The sequence below is a fragment of the Coenobita brevimanus genome, chromosome 73 (assembly GCF_032717465.1).
Source record: "Coenobita brevimanus isolate Jiangsu-jjx chromosome 73, ASM3271746v2, whole genome shotgun sequence".
Lineage (NCBI taxonomy): Eukaryota > Metazoa > Arthropoda > Malacostraca > Decapoda > Coenobitidae > Coenobita > Coenobita brevimanus.
In genome coordinates, this window is record NC_137026.1 from 33139678 (window position 1) to 33160541 (window position 20864).

The 20864-nt window shown below is 43.6% G+C and overlaps 1 protein-coding gene across 1 annotated transcript in view; it reads left to right on the forward strand.

Annotated features, from left to right (window-relative positions):
- Positions 1-1711: 1711 nt before the first annotated feature.
- Positions 1712-20864, forward strand: part of LOC145407519 (uncharacterized) — a 280710-nt gene continuing 261557 nt past the window's right edge. The window contains exon 1 of the mRNA XM_080278443.1: positions 1712-2069. Coding sequence (XP_080134569.1) covers positions 1940-2069 — 130 coding nt within the window. The 5' untranslated portion in view covers positions 1712-1939. The remainder of the gene's footprint in view (positions 2070-20864) is intronic.

The window sequence follows — 20864 nt, forward strand, 5'->3', positions numbered from 1 at the left end:
AAGGTCGCAGGTTCAATCCTAGGCAAATGTAAGGAATAGATTGATTACTTCCGCAAGTCCCACCGACATGTCATAAAAACAGACCTAGCATTTATTTAGTACGGACTGTGGGTATTAGCGCAGAAGTGGTGACAGAGAGGTATGTGGCATGGAAGAGGGGGAAGCATTAAAGCGAAAGGAGAAAGAAATGTTTAGATATGATGGTGTATTCAGTATGGACGGTGGGGATTGGCGCAGAAGTGGTGACATGCAAAGGTATGTGGCACGTAGGACTGTTGGGACTATGGGAACGCACTAACAAGCCTATACCCAGGAAGCATTAAAACGAAAAGAGAAAGAAAGAAAATGTCCTATATGACCGCCTACAAGAGCAGACCCATCGAACTAGAGTAAGGAGCATTAAACAACAGTACCTAAATACCTGGCAGGAAAATAAGGAAGGAATTCACCACTCTTTGACATTTTTCCTTTGAGGGAGACGCTACTTTAGGCCTGCGACAAAATTGCTGAGCTGGTGTTGTGCTGAGTGCTGACCTAACAAGTGTGGCTAATGTCAGTGCTGGAGAGTAGGCTTTTGTGCATTACTGTAGTCAAGGGAAAGGTTGTTAGTCTACGTTTTTTGTGCATTACTGTAGCCAAGGGAAAGGTTGTGTGACTGATTTTTCCGTGGGCGGTTTTAGATGATACTGATTTTCATATAAAGACGAAAGGTGTTTTTATTTTACATTTTAAATCTCCTTCATTAATAACAGATGAACCATATATTAAATCCCCTACATTACTAAGAGATGAACCATATATTAAATCCACATCATTAATAACAGATGAATTTAGTTGTGAAGTATCTAGGGTCGGCAGTTTAGACAATTCCAGTTTACGACAATGAAATCATGGTAAGAATAGGAATGAAATCGATGGTGTTTGTAAAAGAAATATGTCGTGAAAGATGTAAGAAAAAAAGACAGAAAGAGAACAAGGTAAAGTAAAATTTCGGAAGTTGCTGAGGAATGAATGGAACAGGAAAGACAGAAAGACAAGATGAGGAGGTAAAGTTTAAGAAGTTGTTGAGGAATGGATGGAACTGGATAATACACTGTCATCTTCGAGTATAAAAATGAAAGAATGAAGAGCTAGAGGCTTGATAGTATAGTCTAGTACACACACAAGGTACAGTAAGTTACAGTGCTTCATAATGTGCTCCTGTAACGCATTTTATATTTCATTTTGGTACTTTCAGTGTTATTAAGCTTAGGGGACACCTTTTGTAGTGCAGAAATGAATGATTGCTCTATCCAGCCCTCTCATTTCGAAAAGTCTATCCGTGACTATAATGAGTGCAAGATATAACCCTTTCAATTCGATAACATATCCGTGAATGAGTTCTGTGTATTACCCATCAATTCCGAAAAATCCATGACTAAAATCGCCCTCAAAAATATAATGGACGTCAGGTTGGACAATGTTTCATAAGAGGGGGTCCTTTGAGACGCTGACTGCCCCGCCTTCAGTATCTGCTATGGGAGGAAGGGGGCCCGGGTTGAGGGGCCCCTGTTACCACCTGGGCCCTCCTGATGGGGTCTCCGTGGTCCCCCTGGCGCCCCGTGACGTTACATCTAAAAGTGGCACCGGGGCCGAGCAGTGCCGAGGGGAGCCGAGTGCCAACCAAGCAGGGGGCGCTCCATCTCTACCCACCATTTCGCCCCGACGGCTTCGGAGGCGAGGGTGTGCTAAATGGGGCTGCTTGACTCACGGGCCGCAAGCATATTATAATCCTCTGGCTTTATTATGCTCGCAGCCCACTAGTCAGCGGCACTAGTCGAATATTCACGACCCAGTCTGGACTCTGCCTTGTGCTCTCTGGCAGCCAGTGTTTTTGGTGCTTCTTTAACCTCCTGTGTCTTTTGTGTTATCTCCGACCACCACCGAAGCCGCCGCAGCCATGTCTCAGCAGCAGCAACAGCAAGTGGTGAAGCAAAGCACCTCGACGCAGCAATCCACCAGCAGCGTCTCTAGTCAGCAGCAGAGAGTGCAGCAGCAGTCCCAAGTCCAAACCCGCACTGTTCGCCAAGGTAGGCCAATGCTTACTGCAGGCTCTTGCCTCCTCACCCTGCTAACCCTTCACCAGCCTCCAAAACGCTTCAGATGACACCTTGTGACACCAAAAACGCGCTGGTGTCGTGCATTTGTCCTACCTCCAAAATGCTTCAGATATGACACCCAAAACGCGTCGGTGTCGTGTATTTGTCCTATCTCCAAAATGCTTCAGACAATCTCCAAAAATGAGTCAAAAATGTGTACTTATCCTACCTCCAATACGCATCATATATAACACCGAAACACCTTTGATATCATGCCAAAATGCGTCGAAATGTAGCGTATTTGAACAGTCTCCAGCCTTCAGAGAGTTGAGATTAATGTCTCTAGAATTATTTCGAGAAACGGTGAATTAGAGTAGCCTCGAAAACGGTTCAGATGTAGCCCAAAAACAACGTAGAAATGCACCTGAAATTAGTGTATGTGTGCGCGTGTGGACTGTGAAGTGTTATGTTGAGCAGGAACAGAAACTCGAGCTTGGTGTGGTGTGGTGTGGTGTGGTGTGGTGTAAGGGCAAGTGCAGGGGAGGGGGGACAGTGCCGCGTGGGGTTACTAAATCAGGTGTAGGTCCGGGCCACTGAGGAAGGGGAGGAGGGCTGGGAAGAGGAAAATTTTGCAGTTTTTTTTTTTTATTACTCCTTTTTAAGCTCAGTATGCGTACCTCATTCAGTGGGTGTGAGAAATCTGACAACAACATGTGTCCCATTTACATACATTCATACAAACACACCCATATATATATATATTTTTACATATTCTTTTATTTAGACACATATCCACATCGTCAGTAGAAATTCTGAAACTTCGATAAATAGCTGTCAGCCATCACCTATAATGTTAGAGGCGAAAGTTCCCTAAGCCTTTCAATTCTACATATATATTTATCACATTTTTAGAGGCCACTGATAAGATTATTCGCCTGACCGTAACCAGAAAAAGAGCTAAGATTTTTCCCTAATGGTTGTACCTATAACACACACTTTCCCCAGCTGTTAATAAGTGCTTGAGGAATATTAAACACTCTTATTTACACACACTTATGTATTTTATTTAGATGGTTAGATGGTTTTATTTACGTTGATCATTCAGCAAACACCAGGCTGATGAGTTAAGAGGAGAGAGTATCCTTGAAGTGAGGTGTTTAAATACCCTTCTTCCTTACCCCCTGGTGCGGGAGGTGAGGTGAGTTTTTGTACCCCATTTGTCCCACTCTCCCTCCCTCTCCTCTCTCTCTCTCTCTCTCTCTCTCTCTCCTCTCCCTTTTCTCTTCCCGCTCCCTTCCTCTCCTCCTTCTCGTCCTCTGTACCCTGTTTGTCCCACTCTCCCTCCCTCTCCTCTCTCTCCCCTCCCCCTTTCCTCTACCCGCTCCCTTCCTCTTCTCCTTCTCTTCCTTTCTTTTCTGCCTTCGCCTCTTCTTTATCTTCTGTTTATCTTACTCCCCCAACCCCTTCTGTTCCCCCTCTCTTCCTCCTTTCTCTATAACTCTTCCATCCTCACCCCTCTTTTTACTTTGCTTTCTTTCCCTCTTCCTTTCCCTCCTCCCATCCTTCTTTTCGCCCCTAGTCTCCCCTCCTCTATACTCTTTATTCTCCTTTCCTTCATCTTATCCACTCATCTCAGTAGTTCTTCTCTCCCTCTTCTCACCAGCCGTTTCTTCTTTGTCTTACTCCTCTTTCTTTCCCCCAGTTTTTCCTTTTTTCACCCCTCCCAGCCCTGTCCCTCTTCCTTTCCCCTCCCTTATTTCCCCCTCACCCTCTTCCTCTCTCCTCCCTTGCTTCCCCCCCCCTCTCCCTCTCTCCTCCCCTGTTCCCCCCCCTCTCCCTCTCTCCTTTCCTGTTTCCCCGTCACCCTCTTCCTCTCTCCTCCCTTGTTTCCCCCCCTCTTCCTCTCTCCTCCCCTGTTTCCCCCCCACCCTCTTCCTCTCTCCTCCCGTTTCCCCCTCACCCTCTTCCTCTCTCCTCCCCTGTTTCCCTCTCACCCTCACCCCCCCACCGACCCCGCCCCCCACCGGCACGCGCCCAAAATACCCTGTTGGCTCTCTACCGGCGCCCAGAGCCACCCCGTATCGGATATCTCCCTCGCTTAGCACAGGGAAAACGCACACAAAACACACTTTATAGGAGGGAAAACGCACACAAAACACACTTTATAGGAGGGAAAACGCACACAAAACACACATTATAGGAGGGAACACGCACACAAAACACACTTTATAGGGGGGAAAACACACACAGAACACACTTTATAGGGGGGAAAACGCACACAAAACACACTTTATAGGAGGGAAAACGCACACAACACACACTTTATACGAGGGAAAACGCACACAAAACACACTTTATTGCAGGGAAAACGCACACAAAACACACTTTATAGGGGGGAAAACGCACACAAAAGACTTTTTAATATGAGGGTAAACACCACGAAATCTTCCTCTTCGTTGTAGTTTGGGGATTTGGAGAATTTGACTCAGTGGGAGGCAGTTTATAGAGGTTTGGAGGCAGTGTTGTTCCTGTAGGTCATATCGTACTACTCAGATTCAGGGAGACAGTCAAAACACACAATATAGGAGGAAACACGACTGGACACTACAGGAAACTACATATTACAGTTCTTTCACCTTGGTCTAGAGTTTTGTCCTTTTGCTGATTTTTTTCACGTAGCTCAGCGGCAGGAAAAGACAATGCTATGATGCTACACTCTTTCTCCTTCTGCAGATTATTTCACGTAGCTCAGTGGTAGGGAAAGACCATGCTGTGATTCTACATTCTTTCTCCGTAGCTCAGTGGCAGGAAAAGACAATGCAATGACTCTATACTCTTTCTCCTTTTGCTGATTATTTCACGTAGCTCAGTGGTAGGGAAAGACAATGCTGTGATTCTACACCCTTTCCGTTGCACTTCTTTGTGACTAGCATCGTAATCTAGGGTTACTCCAGCCTTACAGCTCAGCAGTGAAGATAGGGAGGGGGCGATTTTAGGCCAAGTTAGGGTAAAAAGTGTATAGATATGATTTTAAAATGGGGGTTATGGAAGATGAGGAAGAATTAGATTAACCCATTCACTTCGAGGGCTTCTATACTGGAAAAAAAAAAGCATGAGGATAAAATATATATATAAAAAACTCGAGTTAAAAGAGTTAGTGCCTATTGACTTTGGTGGCTTGTGAACAGCGATAAAAATAAATGTGCTTCTGCTTTATCAGGCTTTATCATTATTAAAGCTGGATTTTTCGACTGCCTCTCTTGAAAGTCCTTATGGAGCGTAGTTTTTTTTTTTTTTTAATAGGATTTCAAAATTTTAGGGATTACAGAAGATTGGAGTTGATTTGGAGAGAGAGAGAGAGAGAGAGAGAGAGAGAGGTCTTGTGGATCAGTTGTGCCAAAATTTCTTCTCCGTTTTTATCCAGTATTATATCCACGTCGACAATAAAGGAAAACACACAGAAAATCCACGTTGAAATAGTGCCCACTTATTATTATTATTATTATTATTATTATTATTATTACTACTACTACTACTACTACTACTACTACTACTACTACTACTACTACTACTAATTAAAGAAAATGAGAGATCGTGTCGAGAGAGTTGGAACTTAGCCATTTTTCTCTGAATGCGTAGGAACAGCAAGGGAAGGATCGGTATTTAATTTTCCTTTTGTTAATATCGTGAAGGGCTGAGATTGCATGATAGACGAGAGCCTGATATTTTATGAAGTACAGAAGATATAGGGATTGGGAAGAAGATATAGAAAGATTATAGACGAAGATACAGAAAGATACAGAAGATATGGAAGGATGTAGAAGATAGAGAAATACAGAAGAAGATACAGCCATGCAGAAGCTGATATAGAATAGGATAGGATGCAGAGAAAGATACAGAAGATAGAGATACAGGAGAAGATACAGACATGCAGAAGCTGATATAGAAAAGTTAGGATGCAGTGTAGTTAAATAGGTTAGTCTTTCTCTGCCATAATTGTCACGAGTATGGGTTGTCAGGAATCATAGAAAATGGTGAATGGGCTACGAAAGATTTGAAGTTTTTGTTATTTCCAGGTCAGTCTTTCACTCACCTTCTAAAATACAGAGGCATTGATTCCATTTGCATCCAATGATTTTTATTTTATTTTTATTGCATCACGCCCTCGAAAAATTTACATCATAATTTTGAGAAGTTGGGGATTGGAACTGACTTTGGGAGGGCACGAAGGCATGAAGTTCTTTTGACTCAATTTTATATGTTTATAGTTTTCCATTCATTTTTCCCCAGTATTCGTTGATAATGAAGTTGAAGGGGTGATAATTCGACTTTGAACATTGAAGGGGCATAGCTAAAGGTAGAAAGGATGATGATGATGGTGATGGTGATGATGATGATGATTTATTTGCATGTATGTTTTATTTTTCACTATTTTCTGGCTTCATGGGAGACTAATCAAATATAGTTTAGTGTGGCCTGAGTGAAGAGAAGAGGCGTAGTCAGTCGGTAGCACGTCCTTATAAGTAATAGAATGTGGAGCATCCCTTAGCCAGCTCAAGTTCTCTCTCTCTCTCTCTCTCTCTCTCCGTCGATCTCTATCATTTGCCTCTCTGTCTCCTTACTTCCTTTTCTCCTATTTCTCAACACTCACTCACCACACTGAATAACTTACAAGAACACCAACACTGCAGTTTTGGATTATGGTATAGTAACCCCTGTAAATTGTGTAACCAGTATACATTTTCTGTTTCATCCTTCCCATTTTCCTCTGGCTCTCATGTGGTAGTTCTAATTTACAGTATATGTTTTTTCTCTGGATTCTGCCCATTGTTTGAGAAAAGGGGATATGGTTAGAATGAGTCTGAATGAAATTGATGATGATGATGATTATGGTGAGGATGATGATGTGGTCTTTCTCTTGAACATTAGAAAAGTAGCGAAACTTTTGAGTGAGCTGTGTGTAATCCCAACTATAAAAATAATCTGTCTTGAAATTAAAAAAAGAAAAAAAAAATTGTCTGGTGGCAGCAAGAAAAGAACTGAAAAAAAAAAATCTTAGTGGAGGGGTCAAATGAGTTTTTTTTTATCTTCTGAAAAAGTTCCTTCTTGAATTTAACCCCTTCAGTCCAGTAATGTATTTTGCATTCATTATTTTGCATTCATATTTTGCATTCAGTATTTTGCAGTGCATTCTTGCCGCTAACAGTCGATTTTATTTACCTTAGCAATGAGTTTAGAGGCATTAGCTACGCCCTTCATTGGTTGCCACAGTTACAGTCTTTCTGAAGTTGAATAAGGTCGGGAATACAATTGACTGGTAACAAGAATTATAAAAAAGTCCTCGTAAAGAAAGGGTTTATAGCATTTCCTGGTAGTAAGAATATAATAAACATTGTCATCATAATGGAGTGAAAATAAATCGCAAAAATGTAGGAAGGTCCCCAATTTCAGAGTTATTTTGCGAAAGCGCGTCTTTTTTTTTTCTTTTTAAACAAGGAAGAAGGAACCAAAGGCCAGATCTTACTTTATCTTGCCGCTGAATGCGCTCTGTATCATGGCATGCAGGTTAACCCCATCTAATACTCACACCTGTTCCATAACTGACTTGTAGAAAATAAGGGGTGTCCATACGCCTTCGTCCTCTGTGATTAAACCTTTTCACTGCGATGATGTCCGTAGCTCTTTTATTCTCACTGGTGTTGGAAAGGGACGCCTTCATGTGGTGGCACTGATACAACCGGGCGGGTCCACTGCCAGTTTATAGGGACCTTCATGTGGTGGCACCGATATAACCAGGCGGGTCCACTGCCAGTTTATACAAGTGTCCCTCAGCTACTTCCCCATCCCCCCAAAGGAGGATGGTAAGAGAGAGAGAGAGAGAGAATAGCAGCCAAGTCATTGTGTAGCCAGGCCAATATAACACCTTGGAAACTCTCTCTCTCTCTCTCTCTCTCTCTCTCTAGGAATGGATGATTTTATTCAGCTCTAGAATTACCTTTATCACCGAAGACATTAATTACATCCATAAACTCTTTTTCTTTAATTGAAACAAAAGACAACACTGATGGGGGTCATTTCGAACTCTCCATTTTTTTGGGGGGAGGGGGGGGAGGGCTAGATAAATCGGTAAGCGGGAACATAAAAAAGAAAGTAAATAAATAAATAAATGGATTGGTGTATAATTCTTCCGTTTCATTCATTTTCAAGGTAGTTTTGATAGTTGAAAAAATACACACTAGAATGAGACGAGCGGAAAATAAGATGTGGTTTAGGATAGGGTGGAGGGGTGTTATGAGGAGACGGAGGAGGAATAGGAGGAGGAGGAGGAGGTGGAGGAGGAGGAGGAGAGAGAGAGAGTGGATGAAGGATGGGGTGAGGCGAAGGTTTGTGGCAGGATGTGAGATAAGACAAGGAAAAATTAGGGTGTTGTCTAAGAAGGAGAGAAGGGTGCGGTAGGAAGGAGGAGGAGAAGGGAGGGCTTAAGAAATGGAGAGAAAGAGGAGTAGGAGGGGTGGGGATTGAGAAATGGAGAGGAGGAGGAGGTGGAGGGGGGGTGAGAAATGGAGAGGAGGAGAAAAAAGGAAGGGTTGCAGTAGAACATCAGATAAAACAATGAAAAGTTACGGTGTGGTTTGGGACGGGGAGAGGGGTGTAGTGGAGAGTAAGGGTAGGTGTGAGGGGGGTAGGTGGTGGGATGAGGTGTTGCGGTGTGGTATGTGTTGCGGAAATGTTGGGCAGACCGCAAAATACCAGGAAGACAGAGAGGGAGCCGGAAAGACAGACAGACAGGGGAGACAGGGAAGAAAGAGGAAGGTTAAAGCTGGCATGTGTGTTTGGGGTATCGGGTCGCTTCTGCAAGTTAGAATGATTCACTCCAGATTGCGTTAGTCTTGTATCCCCACTGCCTGTATCTGTTTCCCTAGCTGTAATCAAGGTGGCCGTCTAGTGCCATAAGGAACTCAAACTGTATCCATCATAATCGTAATTGACAGTAACTACGCGTTCGTGATGAAGACGCATGCAGATCTATCCCTATATATCATCTATCTATTTGTCTATTGCCAGACGCCTTAATCCCGTAAGGGGTGGCCGCAAAGAAGTCGCCTCCATGTCGCCTTGTTCCCCGCCATTTCACTGGCCTGCTCTCAGCTCACACACCCCTCTCTCATATACCTCTCCACTCCTACATGTCATACTGTTGTTATTGTCACTGAAATGTGTGTAACTTTCAAACTTAATTTTCTCAATCAGTATGCAAACAGGTTTTTATAATACATTGAAAATTCACTTTGTAATACAGGAAATTAGCTCCTCTCACTACCACACTTCACGCCGCCACACACAATAACACTGCCACATAGCACACTACCACATCTTAGACTGCCACATCACACACTACGCAGTTCCACACCACAACTTCCACACTACACACAGCAGTAATTCGCACTGTCACACTACACACTGCTACATCACACCCTACAACATCACACAGCTCCACATACTGCTTCATTACACACACACACACACACACACACACACACACACACACACACACACACACACACACACACACACACACACACACACACACACACACACACACACACACACACACACACACACACACACACACACACACACACACACACACACACACACACACACACACACACACACACACACACACACTTCGTCCTTACTTAATTAGCTTGCATGTTACACCTTGATAATTTTTCTTGTGTTGTTTGAATCTGTAAAATTTGGACACATCTAGAATCAACAACAAAGAAGGCGACACTAACAAATCAAATGCGGAAATAAACTGACAAGGAAGAGGAAATAAGGAGCATTTTAAACGACGAGAGTACCGTCATAAGTGTGGGCCAAATTTTAGGCCAGGTTGAAATAAACAGGGTATAGCGTACAAGAAAACATGAAGTAGTACCATTAAGATAAATCAGTACATCACAAAGCGTCCTAATCACACAGCACTGGCTCTAAACTCTTTTCACTTTAACTTGGCCTAAAATTGCCATCTCTCCATCTTGAGTGCTGAGCTGTAACAATAGATTAACACTAGGATATAAGAGTCACGAAGAAGTGCCACGGAAAGGATGCTGAGCTGTATTGTTCTGTTTTTCTGCCGCTGAGTTACGGGAAATGAGCTGAAAAAGAACGCAAATCTCCGCTCAATTTAGCTGGACGAACTATATGATGCTAGTCACGAAGAAGTGCTGTGGAAAGGCTAAGTAAAGGAAGACGAACTATATGATTCTAGTCACGAAGAAGTGCGATGGAAAGGTTGTTAGTCACGAAGAAGTTCGATGGAAAAGTTGTTTAGTCGTAGTAATTTCTTTTTCTGTCTCGGAGCGTCGGGATAAAAGTTAAGGTGAATGTAATAAGATTAAGAAAAACAGAAGTCGCTAAAGATCAAAAGATGGTCAATTTTTTAAACAGACAATTGTGCATTCAGGTTCCTAATTGTACTGCTGGGGAAACAGACTTTGCCCCACAGACTGACCAGCGAGAGGACGGCCGCTAGTGATGGTGCTGGTGGTGGTGGGCAGTGAATCTCTTGCCCCAGTGTGTAACCCTAGCCAAACGCGTGACTGTAAATAGATACGGGTCGTGTTGCCAGCAGCTTCACTATACTGTCTCTGTCTCGGTGCTGTAATGTTGGTGTTCTCTCCTTTGATGCTGTGATGTCTTTTGTGTTCTGTTATGCCGTCGTGATGTCCTAGGCACTGTTACGTTCTTTCTGCTGCTGAGGCTTTGGATGCTGTTATGAAGTGATAGGTATGTGAGATTTCCTTTGCTCTCTAATATCCAGCATCTGTTAGGTAGGTCTGTGGCTCTGATCTGTCCCTGTGTGCTCTTATGGTGCTGTTCTGTGGCTGTGGTTGGGTCTTGTTATTTCCCTGGTCCCCGTTTTCTCTGTCTGGGTGCTGTTATGGCCTTCCCCGGTGTTATGCCGTTCGTTTTGCTATTTATGCTGTTATACATGATCGCGATTATATATATACAGTATGTTTTGCCTTGTGCTGCGTTGTCCGTTGCTGTGTCACGATTCTGTCATGTCCGTGAGTGCTGTTATGTCCTTAAAAGTATGATGTCCATGTTAATTTGTCCTTGAGTACTGTCATGTCCTTGTACCTGTAAGTAGATACGGGTCGCGGTGCCCCTCCTGCTCGTAAAATCAACCCTAGTCTGAATAAACCATCTGTAGACAGCAAAAGTAAATGGGAAAAATATAAGATGGAAGGTGTTAAGCATAATGAACTCGATTTCCTTATTCTGCAGGTATACCGGAAGTTAGGTAAGATAATTGTGGTTTTACCTGGAACACACACACACACCTCTGCCTCACCTGATACCGGATTACTGAACCTTTGGGGACAGTATTTTTTAGTTTTCATTGTCTGTCATACTTTTCTTTAAATTTAACACTCTATCAGTTCTGTCATTTTGAGTTCCAGGTTCTTTTTCTTTGATTTTTGTTTGATATATTGTGTACTCTCTCTCTCTCTCTCTCTCTCTCTCTCTCTCTCTCTCTCTCTCTCTCTCTCTCTCTCTCTCTCTCTCTCTCTCTCTCTCTTTCACGTATATCTGTTTCATCTTTCCTTGCTCATATCTTCCTTCCTTCCATGTCTACGTATTACTTCCTCATGTCTCCCATCTTTCCTTCCTCTCCTCCTTTCTTGTATACTTATTCTTCTTTCACTCGTGTCACTTTTTTAACATATGAACACCACAGTCTATTGTTGTCAGTCAGTTACATATCAGAAAGGTCAGGTGTCGTAGCGAAAAAGAAAGAGTGTAACAGCAGTGTAAGAGGGAGAGGGAGTGAGAGAGAGAGAGAGAGAAAGTGTGATTGAGGGTGTAAGAGGAGTGTAGGTACTTTGGTGTAGAGAGAGGGAGGAGTGGGGTTGGGGAGGGGTGAGGAGTGAGGAGTGGGGTTGGGGAGGGCTGAGGGGTGAGGAGTGGGGTTGGGGAGGGCTGAGGGGTGAGGAGTGGGGTTGGGGAGGGCTGAGGGGTGAGGAGTGGGGTTGGGGAGGGGTGAGGGGTGAGGAGTGGGGTTGGGGAGGGCTGAGGAGTGGGGTTGGGGAGGGCTGGGGAGTATAGGTGGCATGAGAACGTGAAGAGAGTTTGAGGGTAGCCAAGACCAGTTGGTAGAGGAGCCTGCCATTTTGAGATCTTATTTTGTTTCCCCTTCACAATTCGTCGTCTCCTCAAAGATATAGTCGTTTGGTAGCGGGGGAGTGATGATAGGAGGATAGAGAGGGGGAGGGAGTGAGGGAGAGAGTGTAGGAAGGGGAGAGAGTAAGGGAAAGGGTAAAGGAAGGAGAGGGAATGAAAGATGAGGATGAGGGAGTGAGGGAGGGAATGTACAGTAGAGAGACTGGGGAAGTGAGGGAGGGTGTAGTGGGTGAGGGAGGGATGAGGGGATTATAGTGGAGTGAGAGACAAGGGTAAGGGAGAGGGGATAAAGGTAAGGGCCAAAAGTAAATCCTCTTAGTCATTTTTGTGGATCCTGTTCTAGTCACGACCAGGAAGCTGAAGGGAAGAGTGGGCTGGCTGGTTTAACACACGAGAGTAAACATTGGCTGGTGGGGGAAACATGGGAGGAGGGAAGCGCTGACAGTGAATCAAGGAAGCGCTGACATTGAAGGAAGGAAGTGCTGATAGTGAAGGAGGAAGGTAACGAAAGCGCTGACAGCGAAGGAGGAAGGTAACGGAAGCGCTGACAGTGAAGGAGGAAGGTAACGGAAGCGCTGACAGTGAAGGAGGAAGGTAACGGAAGCGCTGACAGTGAAGGAGGAAGGTAACGGAAGCGCTGACAGTGAAGGAGGAAGGTAACGGAAGCGCTGACAGTGAAGGAGGAAGGAAACGCTGATATTGAAGGAAGGAAGTGCTGACAGTGAAGGAGGAAGGCATATTTTGAATCTTCTTTGTCAGGCACAGGATTTTTGAGTCTGGATCCCGCCTACTTTCTTTTCTTTTCTCTTTTCTTTACAGACAGGAAAAGGGCGCGATTAAAATTGTACACGTCACGAAAAATGAATTATAATGCTAACTGCTTGTTCAAGTGAAATTTATATGTAATTATGTTAGATCAGGAATTTTAGTCATGAAATTGGTTAGTAATAATATCACAATGGGTAGCAGCATTATTTGATCTTTGAGCCAAACATTTGTATTTTTGAGTCGACTGGTGAGGTTACGTGTCGTGTCGGTGGTAGAGGGATCAGAAGATGGGATGATTGGGAAGGTGGGGAGGGCAGGGGATAAGGGGAAGGGGAGAGGGGAGAGAGGCAGATGAGACAAGGTGGAGGGAGGGGAGAGAAAGCTAGGTGGGGGGTGGGGGAGCTGGAGGAGAGGGGAGGGGACGTGAAAAGGGGATGAAGGGATGGGGAAGAGGAGGATAGGGACGAGGGGATAAGGGGAGGGAGAGAGGGGAGAGAGGCAGATCTATGGGCAGATGAGACAAGGTGGAGGGAAAGGAGAGGAAACTAGGTATGGGGTGGGGGAGCTGATGGGAGAGGGGAGGGGACGTGAGAAGGGGATGAAGGGAGGGGGGAGAGGGGGATAGGGATGAGGGATAGTAGGGGTGACTCAGGTAGATGAGATAATGGGGAGGGAGGGGAGAGGAAGCTAGGTATGGGGTGGGGGAGCTGGAGGAAAGGGGAGGAGACGTGAAAAGGGGATGAAGGGAGGGGTGGGAGAGGGGGATAGGGATGAGGGATAGTAAGGGTGACTCAGGTAGACGCGGCCCGCCAGGTGAACCACTAAACACTCATCACCTGTGAAAGGATTTGATGAGGCCTGAAATCCAAGCCACTCCACAAATTAACCTGAAGAGGGATTTAGTTAAGCCAATATGTTCGATTTATTATAGACGTGTGTGTGTGTGTGTGTGTGTGTGTGTGTGTGTGTGTGTGTGAAGAGACTGATGCACTTAGTTTTCAGACTTAACTTAAAATCATGTTTCGGTCCGGGTTACTGAGTCTGGCTGAAGAGGTTGCGGTTTTCCTTTCGCGGTGAAGCTTATCTTACAAAGTAGGGTCGAGGGGAGACTGTGGTGGGACGGCGGAACAATGGTGATGTGGGGTTGGTCGGGGTTCGAGGGCTGTAAGAGGAGCCCATGTGGTCGGTGGTCTTTGAGTCTTTTACACTGACGACTCCTTTATAACTCATTCCTTTTCTTCATGCAGAAAGAAAAAAAAAGCTCTGTTCTTTTCTTCATGCTAAAGGAAAAACAAACTCTTTCCATTTCTTCATGTAAAAAGGAAAAAAAAAACTCATTCCTTTTCTTCATGTAAAAAGAAAAAAAAAACTCATTCCATTTCTTACATGTAAAAAGAAAAAACTCATTCCTTTTCTTCATGCACGAGAAAAACAAAACTCATTCCTTTTCTTCATGCAAAAAAGAAAAAAAAAATCATTCCTTTTCTTCATGCTCAAAGAAAAAAACAAAACTCGTCCCATTTCTTCATGCAAAAAGAAAAACAAAACTCATTCCTTTTCTTCATGCAAAAAGAAAAACAAAACTCATTCCTTTTCTTCATGCAACAAAAAACAAAAACAAAACTCATTCCTTTCCTTCATGCAATAAGAAAACAAAAACTCATTCCCTTTCTTCATGTAAAAACGAAAAACAAACAAGAAAAGATGAAAGCTTGCAAAATACTCGTATGTTCTTCCAAATAAAAGAACAAGAGGTCAGAATCGACATCCATTGATTTCGAAATACCTGGACAAAGCACACTTAAAATATCAGAATTCATTAACAAATTATGAAAAAACATTCGCAGGTTTAATCATTATTTTCTCGTCCTCTTTTATTTCTCATATTTTCACGTGTGGTACCCTCCCCTTTCCGCTTGAAGAGTTTTTTTTTTTTTTCCTTCGTGTGTTATCTTTTTGTCCTTGTTTCCTGCCCCTTTTCCCTCTCTTTCCTCCCTTTCCTTGTTCCCTCTCTTTTATCTCAGCCCTACGTCCACATAATCAAACCCCAAATTCCCTCTTATTCACCTTTCAATCCTCGTTATCTCCCTGTCATTCTTCTTCGTTAATATTTGCGTTTTTTTTCATATTTTCCTCACCTGTCTTAGAACTTTCCTTGTACCCTTGTCTTCTTTTTTTCCTCATTTATCTTTTCCTCCTGTCCATGTACTTTACCCCTTTCCCTCTCTCTCAGTTCTCTCTCCCATTTCTCTCTCTTCTCCCTCTACTTTATGTTTCATTTTCTTCTCTTCTTGTTTTCCATTTTCACGTACCCTGCCTTTCCCTACCGACTTTAATTTCTTCTCTTCTTTTGTCGTTTTCGTTTTTCATCATCTCTTCCTCCTCATTCTCTCTCTCTCTCTCTCTCTCTCTCTCTCTCTCTCTGTCCCATCTCCTAGTTGCATTTCCTGTTCTCTCATCATATTCGTCTTTCCAGTTTCTTCCTATCCCTTTCTCCCTCTCAGTCACTCTCCACTCCCTTCCCAGACTCCCCTCTCCCCTTTCCCTCTCGTCCCTCTCCCTCTCTCCCCTCTCCACTCTCTCCCTCTCCCACTCGTAGTCCGGTTCAGTCCCTCTCAACCCTGTCAGATGATCCCCCAACCAGTCTGTCAACTTGGTGTCGTGGGTGAGGGTGTCGGTGCGTCACTCTTAACTCGTCGCTTCTGTAGTGCAATCCTTTCGTTCCTGTTTTTAGTTTACTGAGCGGTGGCAGGCAGATAAAGAAATAAATAAGTAAACAAATGAATAATAATGAGTGCTCGCGTCGATGTGTAGTTACCATATGCTAAATGGAGTTAATAAGTTGTAAAGAGCAGAGACATAGTTGGTTATGAAACGATCAAAGCTTGTCTGTGTTAGTCCTCTTTCAGTGTGTTTACGTGTGATGGATGGAACTATTGCTAAGCGCTAAAAGGCAAAGACACTGTTGACTGTTGGTTATGGAAGGAACAGCTAAAACGATAAGAGCTTGTCTGTGTTGGTCATCCTTCAGTGTGCGGTAAATGTGGCAATTAATGAAAATATTAAGGCAAGTGTAGATGCAGTTATGAGACGATTGAGAACACCACGGTGAGAGAATGATCAAATTTGTGTCGAGAGATTATTTTCAAGCAGATCACGTTAGCCAAAATGAAATATTAAAGTACAGTGCTTTTCCTAAATGGGGATATATGAGATAGATTTGACACTTTGCATTTCCCAGACGCCACTCCCAAATGGGTGAAAAGATTGACAGTAAATCGTAAAATGCAAAGATGGCGATACTTATGAAACGACTGGTATAGAGGAGTATTGTTCGTATTGATGCATAGTCGGTGTAAATCAGATGGTATTAGTTTCTTGATGCTGGTATTACACTGGTATAAAAAAGGCAAATGCAGTGCTGGGTATTAAACTGCTGAGAAAACAGGACAGTGGTTACGTGAAGCCTCTGTGACGTGAGTGAGTAGGGTGTGGTGAAGAAATATGACGTTGTGGTGGTGTGGTGAGACAGTGAGGTGAGATGCCTGGCCAGTTGAGTGGTGGTGGTGGTGGTGGTGAAGGTAGGGCGTCACCAGGCATGCCCCAGGATCACTTCACAGACCACTCTGACCTGATGCTGTGTAATTCATGGCCCCCACATCAGTGTAAGTTCGCTGGTAGAAAATATAGTATGAAGTGGATGCTGAAATGCCTGTTACTCATTGTCTGTATGTCTGGCTATCTGTCTGTCTGTCTGTCGTATGTCTGTCTATGTCTTTTGAGAGAGAGAGAGAGAGAGAGAGAGAGAGAGAGAGAGAGAGAGACTGTACCTATATTTGGAGTGGAGTTCATAAAATTACGGTTTAACACGTACAGGAAGAACGATCAGAGTCACACAAACCTCAGGACATCCTGGAATACACACACACACACACACACACACACACACACACACACACACACACACACACACACACACACACACACACACACACACACACACACACACACACACACACACACACACACACACACACACACACACACACACACACAGTCACTAACTCTGTGCCGTGACGTGTTATTTTATTGTCTTCCCTAAGATGGTATTAATTTTTATCTTAGAGACAACTCGCATATTAAAGACGATTTAAGGGAAACTGTTTGAAATATAATCTGTCTCTCTCTCTCTCTCTCTCTCTCTCTCTCTCTCTCGGCCCATGACTACCAGAATCGCGTCTATCTATCTATCTATCCATCTGTCTATAGCGAGACGCCTTAATCCCATAAAGGGTGGCCACAAACAAATCGCCTCCATGACGCCCTGTCCACTGCCATTACGCTACCCTCCCCTAACTCACACCCCCCTCTCTCATATATCTCTCCACTCCATCCCTCCATCTCACCCTCTGTCTCCCCCAACTTCTACCCCCCTCCACCTCACTCACATACGCTCTCCTCGTTAGTCTTTCACTCCATCGCATCAAAACTGAGAAAAACCATACGGCAGTTGCAAGAATAAAGTATAAAAAGACGTGTGGGGGTAGTAAAGGCGTTAATATTTGCCCATTGGGAATATCGTGCACTTGAACCCGTAAAGTTAACAAGAAGTGACAGCCGCCAGGTCCTAAGAGGGATGGGGTCAGGTCCGGGAGTCGTGCAGCTGACATCATCCTTGGCTCCATCGTTGTCTGTCTATGTATCTATTGCCAGACGCCTTAATCCCATACGGGGTGGCCACAAATAAATCGCCTCCTCGTCGCCCTGTCCCCCGCCATTTCACTGCATCGTTGTAATGTGTCTATATATTTACGCTCAGTTTCAGTAGGATATAGCTTAATTTTATATATTATCGGCCAGTTTCAGTAGGATATAATTTCGTTATATATATTTTCTCCCTCTGTAGGATATCGTTTCAGTATTTTTTAGTCAGTATTTTGCATAATCTTGTATTTAAAGTCGAACGTACCGTAAAGTTTCCATTGATTTGCTAATGTGTATGTTATTCCCTTTTTCCTCTTAGTCTAAAATTGCCGTCTCTCCATCTTCAATCCTGAGTTGTAGTATTAGATTAACACTAGAATGTGATGGTAGTCTCGAGGAAGTGCAGTGTAAGGACGTCGAGCCGTTGTATTATCCTTTTCAGCCACTGAGCTACGTGAATAAGCTGCAAAGGAACTAAAATCTGGGCCAAGTTAGAGTGAAAACAGTATAGCTTTGTCAGTAATATTTTTTCTCATGCGCTACTCTGGATGATGAAATAGTTGGATTATCTCTCTAACTTCTACGTTGTTTCCACTTAGTAAGATTTAATAAACATCAAACTTAACAGCAAAATAGTTTACCATTCTTTTGAGGAGGGATAGTGAAGCCAAACAGATGAGACCAAATGAGAAAGTGAAAATAGATAATGTACTCAGGCCACACATTGCTGCATACTGTATCGAGATTCTGTCCACTACTGTACTCCTTTCACCGTAACCTGGTACAGATTTTTGCCCTTTCTCAGTTTATTCCCCGTAGCTCAGTCTAAGAATAAGATATAACTGTGGCTCTACGTCCTTTAAGCAGCACTTCTTCTTGACTAGCATCATCTTCCAGGGTCATTCTAATGCTACAACTTAGTACTCAAGATGAAGAGATGGCAATTTTAGGCCAAGTTAGAGTAAAAAGGGTATAGAACTTCAAGTGAGGCATGAATATAGATTTAGGTATTTATTCCAGGAAGCGTGATAGCAAAAAGGAGGGGAAAAATCTCATCTTGGCCATTACTGAGATAGGATGATTGAAGGGGGTAGCTTGGGAGTCAGAACTGGGGAGTGAATTTGGTGTCTGAGAGGGAGATTGAGTTAGGTGAGTGAGGATGGAGTGGGGGTAACTTAGGGATGAGAAGAATAAGTCATGATTATTTTATGAAACTGAAAGAATTGTGATTAACTAACGTGAACCTAAAGTGTTGTCTAGGTTACAACTCAAAATAAATTAGGAATATGAGAGAGGGATTTAGTCACATGGGTGGTGATTAGGTGGGGGGATTTAAGGATGAGAAAGGGGATTTATTTTTGATTTAGGATGTAGGGGAAATACTGAATAATTCCTTCTCTGGTCTTGTCTCATTAAAGGGTTTAGGTAAGGGTGCTTCTAGGCTGTGTGTGTGTGTGTGTGTGTGTGTGTGTGTGTGTGTGTGTGTGTGTAGCTGATGTTGTCACATTTAAGTATTTGGTTAAGGGTGCTTCTAGACTGTGTGTGTGTGTGTGTGTGTGTGTGTGTGTGTGTGTGTGTGTGTGTGTGTGTGTGTGTGTGTGTGTGTGTGTGTGACAGTCTGCCCTAGCACCTGTCCTTTAGCTATTTATTTTGTGCGTGGACGTCACAAGGCCTCGCAGACACACTCAGACCCACATGAAGTGCGTGCGTGCTGGCCACCACTACCCGCGCACACACACACACACACACACACACACACACACACACACACACACACACACACACACACACACACACACACACTTTTAATTGCGTGTCTCGCCTGCCTGCCTCCTTCCTCAGTCACAGCTGCTTGTGGCCTCGCAGTAACCAGCCTAAATGAACAAACTACCACGCTGTACCCACTCCCATGCCTAGAGAGAGAGAGAGAGAGAGAGGGAGAGAATAATATGCCATTTGGGTGTGTGTGTGTGTGTGTGTGTGTGTGTGTGCGTGTGTGTGTGAGAGAGAGAGAGAGAGAGATAGAGAGACTCGTAAACACAGAGATGACCAGAATTTTCCTTATTATTAAAAAAAAAAGTCAGGTTTATAAATGTGTCCTTTCATATAAATTCTAAAATCTTATATATACTTCTCGATCTGTTATTTTAGCTGAAAAAAATCGTCTGGAATTAGAATCTAGTATAAAATTTAGATACTCGGGCTGAAAGGGTTGTATTTTGAACTACGCCTGCCTGGCCACGGTCCCCTACGCCTGTAAAAAAGGGCGTAAAGGGAGTAATAGGGGAGCCTAAAAAGGGAGTAGTATGGGAGCCTAAAAAGGGAGAAAAGGGAGTACTAAGGGAGTGACTTTCCTGCCGTATGGGGCGTCTTAGACCTTCACGCCTCGCCTCCTCTCCCCTCACCCTGCGGACCGGTTTCTCTCTCTCTCTCTCTCTCTCTCTCTCACACACACACACACACACACACACACACACACACACACACACACACACACACACACACACACACACACACACACACACACACACACACACACACACACACACACACACACACACACACACACACACACACACACACACACGGGGAAGCAACGACGTAGACCAAGCAAAATAACGTGTGTTAAAGCAGCGTAGTTGTCGTAATAACTCACTAAACACACACACACACACACACACACACACACACACACACACACACACACACACACGGGCAAGCAAAGACGTAGACTAAGCAAAATAATGTGTGTTGAAGCAGCGTAGTTGTTGCAATATCTCCCTATTTACAAGTAATTTAATTCACATCTTAAAGAGGCTCTTGGGAATTGCCTCTCGTCCTATAGAAACTAATTATATTCTTAACTAATCCATATCCTAATCCATGTTATTCCTCCAGATTATTATTTTTTTTATATAAAGTTATTCCTGATCAGTTTATTTGAATTATTACCCAGTGAATGGTGAAGGAACAGTTAAGGAACAACTGTCTTCCCAATTCCTTCTGAAAGAAATTTACAACTGGCGCAATACAGTGAAAACCCTATACTTACTAGTGCGTGTTTCAGATGGTTTAAATTTTTCCCTTATGTGTTCGTCAGACTTTGGGGAAATACCT